At 42.7% G+C, this 10572-nt stretch overlaps 1 protein-coding gene across 2 annotated transcripts; it reads left to right on the top strand.

The window, feature by feature from the left end:
- Window positions 1-2986: 2986 nt before the first annotated feature.
- dnpep (aspartyl aminopeptidase) lies at window positions 2987-9685 on the top strand. Of its 2 annotated transcripts, none has more exons than XM_062380970.1 (15): window positions 2987-3109; window positions 3530-3620; window positions 4679-4767; window positions 4854-4967; window positions 5098-5223; window positions 5377-5501; window positions 5823-5907; window positions 6253-6360; window positions 6866-6943; window positions 7125-7205; window positions 7539-7699; window positions 7861-7900; window positions 8005-8106; window positions 8695-8862; window positions 9415-9685. In XM_062380970.1, the coding sequence occupies exons 2-15, from the start codon at window positions 3539-3541 to the stop codon at window positions 9463-9465; spliced, it is 1410 nt and encodes a 469-aa protein (XP_062236954.1). In that variant the 5' UTR covers window positions 2987-3109; window positions 3530-3538; the 3' UTR covers window positions 9466-9685. The 2 variants fall into 2 exon arrangements, with proteins under 2 accessions (XP_062236954.1, XP_062236955.1); XM_062380971.1 differs by lacking the exon at window positions 2987-3109 and adding an exon at window positions 3116-3255.
- Window positions 9686-10572: the final 887 nt, after the last annotated feature.

Genomic DNA, 10572 nt, shown 5'->3' on the forward strand with positions numbered 1-10572 from the left:
CCAACCTCTGTTGAGGCGCTAAATGAAACCGCGTTTAAATTGACATGATCCAGATGTTTTTAATCATGAGCCATTCTCAAATCGAGTAAAATTTTAAACCTACTTGGCAAAGGTAATAAAATCCACACTTACAACATCTGTGTGGAACCAAATGCCGTCACACTGTAAGAAATAGGCCGAACCAGGTTTTGTTTTATTTGAATTTTGGCTTGACGAAGAGGTTCAAGTGAATCAAAACTATTTGACAGTGACTGTGAAGCTTTATGTTTTCCTGGATTATCAATGACTCTGGCCAAACCTCAGTCTGAGAGGTGAAAACGTCAGAAACCACTCTGATGAGTCATCTCTGAAGACGATGCCAAACCTCTTCTCTAAACCTTGAGTGCAGAGGAGTAGCTATATCACCCCGTACGCACAAGTCCTTGAGAAAAATCATCTCCTGCCGCCTCTTGTGATCTCACGACATAACAATCTGAGGAAGCGAGGACTGTGGCTTTCAATTCTCTGCGTCGTCCTCACATGGTGAGGCAGTGCACGTTGTTGATGACGGCGCCCGAGAGGGGGACGAAGACAAACCTGCCTTAAAAAGGAAATCTATCCCCTCCTGAGAAACGGAGAGGGACAGCATGTGCCTTCAGATGCTCCTTCCCACAGAACCCACATTCCCAAACAATATGTGCCATTAATGATGAGCTCATCAGGAGGTGTCACCGTGAATGGGAGGGTTCCCTCTGGGGATATCACACCGGGGTGAAATATGTTGAAAATATCTTGAAAAGAGGGAAACAAATTATGTAACACTGGTTTGATAACATCTACTGTTGTATAATTGAAAATGAAATAAAATGTTTGTATTAAATTTTACCTTTTTGATGATTAAAAAAATCATTTTTCTTATGCTTAATTGATCATTAGCCTCTTGTCTGTGCCTGAGTCTTTTATTGCCAGTTCTTCATCCAGGAAACTGGCCTCTTTAAGCCTGTTTCTCAGTCTAGGACCAGCCTCTGTTAATCTCCGGTCAGATTTCAGGATATCCACCATTGGATTCATAGTTTTCAGGTCTGCTTGCACATTGGCTGACATTCCTTCAGATTCAGACCTGGAGGGACAGAGACGTTGACCCTCCCAGCTGTGATCCTGAGCCTCTGCTTCCTAGCTGGTCTTCCCAGGTTAAGCCCCATGTTCCCAGCATCAAGCCCGGACATCAGCATCAGGAGACACCCAGGCTTCGTTGTCATCCTCCAGAATGTCTCAATCAGGCTGCACTACCTCTGGGTCATCCACCAAAGATCCAAGTTGGCCACTGGCCCCGCGCCCCTTTCCAGTTCACTTGTGATTCTAAGTCCCATCCTCCAGTCCCACAAGCCCTTGTATCTCTCACCTTTCTTTTGTGTTTCCTGTCTTTCTGTTTTCCCATTCTTGTGATATATCTGCCCCAGAGAATCCGTAAGCCTGTATTATTAAATGCTTATCACTGCACCTACCTGCATTTGTCCTGCATCTTTTTGGTCCTTCAAAATGTAACCCAGTAACATTTTGGTTGTGATTTGAATCCATGCACACTGTGGTCTCTGCAGGGACAGGTCACATGTGCAGAGAAATAAGAGGTTTATCAATTGGGTTAGAGCTGTTAGAAGAGGAAGTGCTCTCAGAAGACGTTCCTGGAGATTCAGAGTAACGCCCCAGCCCCAGATGGGCGCGCCACCCGTGGGGAACCAAAAATCGAGTATATTCTGGGTTGTGGTTTTGAGTGGCTACATAAGAGAGTGAGCCTGTATGATTAAGTTCAAGTAGATGGCAGACAGACGAGTGGTTTAGTCACTTCAATTTGATTGTGGCAGACCACTGGAGGTTGATGAGCAGCGGAGTGACATGTGCCCTTTAGGTGGAACTAGACGTGCTGCCACCTTCTGGACCTCGTGGGCCTGTACCATGAGCTCAACTTTCTTATTCCACGTTGGGCAAAGCCACCGTGACACAGATGCAACACGGTCAGAGAAGAAGAATAGCTGGTCTTCAAACTCAACATCCAGGTTTCTTGCGATCTTGGCTGAGGTGAAGGATGAAGATTTGACTATTTTGGAGAAATTGGATCTAAATATGTTTATCACTCCCACGGCTGCTGCTCCTCTGCTGCAGCCTGTTGCTGTCATGACTATTATTAGAGTCTGTGTGTGTGTGTGTGTGTGTGTGTGTGTGTGTGTGTGTGTGTGTGTGTGTGTGTGTGTGTGTGTGTGTGTGTGTGTGTGTGTGTGTGTGTGTGTGTGTGTGTGTGTGTGTGTGTGTGTGTGTGTGTGTGTGTGTGTGTGTGTGTGTGTGTTTTTTTTTATCCCCCTGGGCATCCTCAGCAGCATGGGAGACGACACGGGCTGACAGCTGAAGTAAACCCCTCTTCATCATTTCCTGACACTCCTCCTCGTTCTCTCCCACCCTCTCTTTCTCTCCCCCTGCTTCTTCCTCCCACCCTCCTCCCTCGCTGCTCAGCACTATATAAGGTCAGTTCCTGTATAGGGTTACAATGATAAATGTTTACAAGGTTGGGTTGACAGTAAACTACCATGAGCTAGTGTGAAAGAGAACAGTGAGGTGAAAAAAGAACTCAGAGAGGATTCATTGATTGGTTAATAAAAATAAATGCAACGTTTTTATTATATATTCTTTAAATTGCAAAGAAATCAATCCTTTTTTGCTCACTCCAGTGAATATTGGTGTTCAACACAAACATAACACAATCTTTGATTTAAAATGTTATATATTTTAACATATACTTCAAATACCCCTTTTATTTGTACATCTTTCCTTAAATATCATTAGAACAATGACGTGTGAACTTACAATTTAACAGGGGCCAATTGTATTTACCTTATAAGAAATAAATCTGAGATTAAAGTCGCTTAATAACAATATTTAAGTCATCCTTTTTCTGCAAACTGTGATGTCATGTGAAATAATTACAATGCTGTAGTGCACCTCCTGGCCGCTAGATGTCCCTGTAGCCCTGCTTGTGGAAAAACAGTGTGTCAGCTGCCGTCAGCTGATCCGCACCGGTTCGTCCTTCCTGTTGCTCTGTAGCTGAGTCAGACTTTGGAACTATTACTAACATTTGCAGGTACGTGCCATAAAATAGATATTTTATTGCTGTTGTAGCTGTGGTATATGGACGTGTTGCTCCCCCACGGAGATCTGCATTGACTCTGGCCAGCGCAGGAAGGGGGAGCGAAGAAGAGACAAGAAGCTACCAAAGCTAACTGACAGGTGCTTTCTTTATCAGACATGGGCACACCCCATGTGGCAATGAAGTGTTTAAAATAGAGTTTGAAAGGTTTTTTTTCTTAGAAATTGTGTGATATTTATTAGATTCTTAATAACTCGATTTGCACATGTGTCTGTATGATCTGAAAGTGCAAAGGAAGCTTCAGATTATGTTCAGTGTCCGTAGTTGGAACTAGTGACCTGTAGCTGCTCGTGCTGCTGTCTCATTCCTGACCATCTTCTCCCCTTTGTGTTTCATTTCTCGACCCTCTCTTAGTTTTGGACCATGAAGTTCTCAAAGGAGGCCGTGCAGACCGCTGCCAAAGAGTTCCTGCAGTTTGTGAACAAGGGGCCGTCTCCATATCACGGTAACATCAGATGAACTGGGGATTTAGGCTTGAATTTTGAAGGATTCTTATCAAGAAACCTGACCTATGCTCGTGCATTTAAAGGGTTACATGCATTTTTGTCCTGATTTCAATGCATTTGAACTATTTATTTCTTAAACAGAAAGTACCCGATTACACTATGTACTGTAATTTGATATTCCAGTGTTGTCGTATATCAATAGCAATCAAGTAGCAATGTCAAATTCCACAGTGTATATATACGCCATTACTCATAAATGTCATACATTCAAAATCCTACTTAAATATAGGTACTAGTAACAATGAACTTAACTTAAAGTATCAAAAATAGTATTACTTTCACTAAGACACCTATTAATATAATACATTAGGTACCATTACTTATTCAAGGAGTCAAATGTTTACATCATACACATCAAATTTAAATTTAATAGTTACTATGGCTCCAAAGCAGAGTAGAGTTGAAGTATTTCCAAAATGGAAATAGTTCATAAAAAGTTAACTTCAGTTCAAATAATACCTTCTAGCAGTAAATTGTCTAATTTACTTTAGACCTCAGAATATGTGACACATCAAATTTTTTAAACCTAAACTACTGCTGGCAAATTTAATGGTGTCACATTTTATAACTTTGATATTGTACGTTGTGGATTTACACGCATTGATGAGGTAAAGTTCGAGATGTGTTTCCATATGAAGTCCTCTCTCCTGTACTGTGAAAACTGACGAGAGTTGTTCATGCGTCAGAGTTAAAAAGGGTCCAAGTCGAGACACTGTACGGCTCAACAGACGTCTTTGAGTTTGTGATAAGATAAAGCTTCTGCTGATGTTTCATAATAACTTACCTCTCGCCTTGCACTCTGACCTTTGGCATCCAGAGAGTAACAGTAAAAAGTTACCTGTGTATCAAGCAATAAAAAATTGACTTGATACACAGGTAATTATAAATGGTCTCAAGCAGACTCCATATATCCCTATGAAACCCAATCAACTTCATTGCAGTAATGAAAAGTGACTAATAGAAAGATAATTTTTCCTTCTCTGCTCCCTCCCTGCAGTGGTAGAAGAGTGCAAGAGGCGTTTGTTGGCGGCGGGATTCATCGAGCTGAAGGAGTCGGAGCAGTGGGACATCAAACCGGCCAGCAAGGTGAGTCAGAGCTCATCGTGCTATACAAGAGTCTTGAGCTGGTCGGTTTGAGCCATTTTTCACCTTCAATATTTTTGCCTCTGCAGTATTTCGTGACCAGGAACTTCTCCAGCCTCATCGCCTTCGCTGTGGGCGGACGCTACCTGCCAGGAAATGGCTTCTCTATGATCGGCGCCCACACAGACAGCCCCTGTCTCAGGGTGAGAGCCCACACACATCTACCTGTCAAATCCCAATCTGCCTTTTACCTTTTCTTTTTACATCCCTAGAAAGCACTCAGCAGCTGAGTGAATTGGGTGTTTTTGATTTTCTACTGTTCTTTGGCCTCAGGTGAAGACGAGATCTAAGAAGACGAAGAATGGCTGCCTGCAGGTCGGAGTGGAGTGTTACGGCGGCGGCATCTGGAACACCTGGTTTGACCGTGACCTGACTGTCGCCGGCCGCGTCATGGTCAAGGTACCAGTACCATCTTTTTTTTATTATTGTTAGGACTCTTTCTGAATGGGACTCCATTTATACGTTATTATAAGAAACCAACAGATTTTAGGTGTTATTAAACTATCAAAGCTGATGGATCTCCCCCCCCTCGTTCCTCTTCTCCTCTTGCAGATTGGAGACAATCTGGTCAGCCGGCTGGTCCACGTCTCCAAGCCTCTGCTCAGGATCCCTCACCTGGCCATCCACCTGCAGCGGGACATGAACGACTCCTTTGGCCCCAACAAAGAGAACCACCTGTCAGTAGCAATACAAAGCAGCCGGGGCTTTGATAAAGAATATTACATTTGATGGATTCAGATACATGAGGGAGATGACAAGAATGAAAACATGACGACCAAACTGGTTATAAAAAAACAGTGAGGTTTCATTTCAAACAAGCTTAAAGAAGGAAAAACTGATCTTTCCATCAAAAAAATCACTAATTTTTTTCCTCATATTTTACACAGAATCAGTTTTTTATTATGTTCACTTCAAGTAAAACTAGTTTTATTGCCCGGTTTGACTCAGGTGTTTGGTGCCCAAATGATAACGTGTGCTTCAATGCATTTCTGTCCTAGTGTGCCAATCATCGCCACTGCTGTCCAGGAGGAGCTGGAGACGGGTAGTGCTTCCTCCGGAGACGCTTGCTCTGCTGTCACCACGGTAAAACGAGCAGGTCACACACATCTGATATCGCGGCATTTAAACACAGAGACACATTAAATCGCTTGTCGGGAGTCAAGCCAAGAATATTGTCTCTTTCTTTTTTATGTCACTCTGGCCTGGTCAAGTCAAGGATATTTCAAGTTTTGCTTTTAAACACTAAATTATTGTCGTTTTATTTCAGACTTGCTTTAGTGTTCGTAGCTTTAGAGTTGCCCAATTATAAAAAGATATATAAAACAGTTTTGAAAATGAACAAGAACAATTGTCAAATGACGTGAACGAATGGAGGAAGCAAATGATAATGAAACAAAGAGTTAATGTTGTATCCTCGTCCCTCCTCAGGCAAAGAAGCATCACCCGGCGCTGGTGAAGGTGCTGTGCTCGGAGCTGGATGTCGAGCCCGACGCCCTCCTGGACTTTGAGCTCTGTCTGGCAGACACTCAGCCCGGGGTGAGTCTCCAGCCAGTGAACCAGTTACTCCTGTCCCTTCTAATAATCCTGCTTTTCACCCTAAAGCGACAGGGATCTCAGGCAATCAGTAGAAACTCATGATTTTTTTAAACACTGGCACTGAATCAAGGAAATGATATGTTCAGATTTCATTAACTTGGTTGCCAAGTAGTGAATAATTTTTTCTTTCAGCAAATAGAGATAAAAAAAATACACAAACTTTTATTATGCTGTAGCATCTATTTAGTCTGCAGTTAAATTACTGAGTTAAAGTATTTAACACTTTTTTTATATTCTTCAGTGAAATAAGACCATCATTGATGATCTTAAAAAGTAATTAAGAGGTTCGGCTCATTATGTTTTGTGTTTATTATGTCTTGGTCCCAGGTTTTCAGCCAATTAAACTACTTATATGTTCTCTCTCCACTTGGTTCCTGGATTGAGAGTTCAGATATTGATGCAAAGCATGAATGACATATTTGGTATTTTCTTTTCTCTCGTCTAGGCTTTGGGAGGTGTGTACGATGAGTTCATTTACTCTGCCCGTCTGGACAACCTTCACAGCTGCTACTGCGCCCTGCAGGTCACACTCCACTCCCTTACACACGTCCACACTCTCATGATGCTTTTTTGCACATTTATTTCTACTTTCCAGTTTATTTGCCGTGATTTAACGGATTTTTTTTAAGGAACTTAATCCCAGAGTGGGACCTTATTTATATTTCTCCTCTTTTCTCACCGCATTTCTGTCTGTTCTCTCTCAGGGGCTGATGCAGTCCTGCTCTGTTGACTCTCTGGCCCAAGAGCCCAACATCCGCATGATCACTCTGTACGACAACGAGGAGGTGAGTGCTCACAGAGGCCTATCAAAGATGGGAAACTGAATCAATATGGGAGATCTGCTTAATTTATTTGACGAGAAACTGGCATAAAGTGACTTTGAATGCATCGTGACAGCTGGTGCTTAGCGTGTTGTGTTCAATGTCTCCCAAACAGCTGTTGCCTTTGGTTTTTGTCAGACACTTAGCAGGCAATAGTGCAGAATATCTCACAGATGTGTTTCTACACTTTAAGGCATTGTGTGGCTTAACAGTAAAAAGATCAATAGATGAATCAATAACGAACGTGGGAGCACTTTACTTTACTTTTAGTGATGTCGTGTTGTGTGTTTCCTGTAGGTGGGGTCAGGGAGCGCTCAGGGTGCTCAGTCCAACCTGACGGAGCTCATCCTCACCCGCCTCGCCTCCTCCCCCTCCAACCACACCGCTTTCCAGCAGGCGGCGCCGCTCTCTTTCATGATCAGCGCCGACATGGCTCACGCCGTGCACCCCAACTACCCGTCAGTATCCGCATGGCAACAGAGCTGTTGAAACCAGATCACAATCACACCTCGTGCTTTGGGGAAAACCATTTTGAAAAGATGAATTTACATACATCGTAGTACATAAGGTCAAAGTCAATCTCACTTGGTTGGTTTAAATTAAAGCACTTTCCTCTCAGGGAGAAGCATGAGGAGAACCACCGACCAGCTTTCCACAAGGTGAATAGATTTATGAACGACCGCTTTTAAATCCTGAAATTGTGCTTAATGACCACATGGCATAAAACATTGTATAGTAAGTGTATATATAATTTTCTTTTCAGGGTCCAGTTCTCAAATTTAATTGCAACCAGCGCTACGCCAGCACGGCCGTGACCGCCTCCGTCGTTCGAGAGATCGCCAGCTGCGTGGAGGTGCCTCTGCAGGTAGCGTGTGTTTGTGTGGATGCATTGTTCTGAGATGGAGGCCAAGCAGATTTTCATTTCTTTGTGTGTCTCAAGAGACTCGACAGCAAATCTCCTAGCAACGTGTGGGACAAGCTCCAGGACGACACGGAGAGGAAAAGAACGATGTGTGAAATGAAGACAGTGGGACAAAAGCCACGGCAGCCCACTGACATGAATTATTAGAAAATAATGGGATTGCAGAGATGATGGAAGATCATATTTAATATCTGGTGTTACAAACTCGTATAATATAATGTAATTATAGAACCGATTCATTTTGAAATGTGGAACTTAATTGAAGAGAACACAAATTTCTAATCAATTCCAACTATCTAATCATAGAAAATACAGCAAAGCGGTGACATTACTGCACAGAGCGCTCAGCAGCGCGAAAAAGGGAAAGGATGGAAATAGAGACAGACAGAAGCTCAGTGACCCAAACATTATTCTGAAAACAAAGCCTCTAAATTGCCTCTAAGATGGAGACAAGAACGTACGTGAACATGAAAACTGCAGCAGTGATATCCTTCGCAAACCGTTTGATATGTGACCCCTGATCCTCTGCAGGACGTGATGGTGCGTAACGACAGCCCGTGTGGATCCACCATCGGACCCATCCTGGCCGCCCGCCTCGGCATCCCCGTGGTGGACATCGGAGGTCCGCAGCTCTCTATGCACTCCATCAGGGAGATGTGCTGCACCTCCAGTGTCCTGCAGAGCATCGTCCTCTTCGAGGTAAAGAAACGCACCTTTTCAGTCAGAACAACAGTTGAGGGATTACTATGCCATCTTTGATCACGGCCCAATAGAGCCGTGGTTTTTTAAATTCCGTGAAATGAACCTTAAGGATATGCGCCGGTATAAATGCCCTGAAACGCAGTGAGCTTGTAAGGTTGATCAGGGACCCGGCAGCACATAGATTCCTGATTGATATTAAGCAGAAGATATGTTAACCCATTCTGCGGGTTTAGAATTGCAATATAAAACAATGAGATGTACATAAACATTAGCCTAACGCAGATCTTACTCCGATTTGCTCCATCTCCCTTTTTCTCAGTCGCTGGTATTTCCTGACACTTTTTCGTAACACGTTTTCTGCAGATGGAGATTTTTCTCACATCTTCTCTCAGGTCTCTAAGCTTTGTGTCACCGAAGATATAAAATATTCAGCTAATGACTCACTGACTTATCATTTTTTTTACCCTCTGCAGAAATTTGTCATATTTACCATTATTTGGACTTTGAAATGTTTTAATGACCCCGCTTCCTGTCTGCTTCCCCCTGCAGGGCTTCTTCCAGCATTTCCCCAGAGTGAGGAGCAAACTGTTCGTCGATTAAAGGGATCACGGGAAGGATCATAATTGAATGAGGGAAAAAAAGCAATCACACGTCATTTTTCAACAAATGTTGATGCACATGATTGTTGAAATTAAAATGGTGGTGAAAATGACAGATCCAGGTCCACTTCAAAACCCAACTAGGTGTAATTCAGAAATGAAAATTACAAAGCAAAGCACTTATAGATCTTTCTTATGGAATAAAGTTGTTAAGAAAAGAATACTGCAGCGTCTTTCCTTGTGTTGTCTGTTCTTTCTTTCCTTTTCGGACAAAACACGGCAAATACATAGCTGATGGCGAATGTAGAAGCCTCCGTCCTGCAAGGAGACGGCTGCTCTAATTAAATTTCACCTCCTCAGGTTTATTAAAGCACAGAGAGGAGCCAGATGTGCCGCTCTGCCAAGTGTCGGGACAGGTTTTTGGCAGAACGAGACGGACCTCGAACGCACGTGAGCCACATCGTGATGCAGCGAGCGAGGAGGATAATGACAAAAACAACTGCGCTGCAAATCTATATCACTGTCATGTCGTCTTTTCTGTCCGGTTTGTGTCTGTGTTCATTTACTTTCTATCCCTCTGCCTCCTCATGTTTACATTATTAATATTTGATGCATGTAATATCCCCCATGTGTGCAGTCGGGTAACAGGAATATGTATCATGAAAGCAGCTGAAAAAAAAGGAAGTCCTCTAAACTGATTACAGAGCCTCACAATGGGGTAATAAAGGGGTTTGTCTCTGTTCATATAGTGTATCAGCTACACATATAAAAAAATACAAATAAATATGCAAATCACTTCCTACGCTGCAGGCGGAGGATGTTGCTGATTGGTTAGTTAAGCTTTATTTACGACTCATAGGTCCCTATCAGTATTAGTAAGTGAGAACAAAAAAATTGAAAATTAAAAACACAATATGCACTTTGGTTTCAGATGTTTGTGTTGTCTCAGTTAAGGCCCTTTGAATTTACTCATCATATTCTGCATAAAGTTCCTCAGTAGAGCATGAGAGGTGGGGAAATTATATATAACATGCACTTATTCATCCTGGAATGAAAGAATCATGGTTTTAATGCTTTTTCCAGCTGCAGCTGAAGCATGGACACCTGT

The sequence above is a fragment of the Platichthys flesus genome, chromosome 22, assembly GCF_949316205.1.
Source record: "Platichthys flesus chromosome 22, fPlaFle2.1, whole genome shotgun sequence".
Classification (NCBI taxonomy): domain Eukaryota; kingdom Metazoa; phylum Chordata; class Actinopteri; order Pleuronectiformes; family Pleuronectidae; genus Platichthys; species Platichthys flesus.

Bases quoted from the DNA above. Each gene is read 5' to 3' on its own strand.
- dnpep (XM_062380970.1), top strand. From the start codon at position 3,539: ATGAAGTTCTCAAAGGAGGCCGTGCAGACCGCTGCCAAAGAGTTCCTG. The intron at 4,768-4,853 runs GTGAGTCAGAGC...TTGCCTCTGCAG, and splicing joins ACATCAAACCGGCCAGCAAG to TATTTCGTGACCAGGAACTT. The intron at 4,968-5,097 runs GTGAGAGCCCAC...CTTTGGCCTCAG, and splicing joins CAGACAGCCCCTGTCTCAGG to GTGAAGACGAGATCTAAGAA.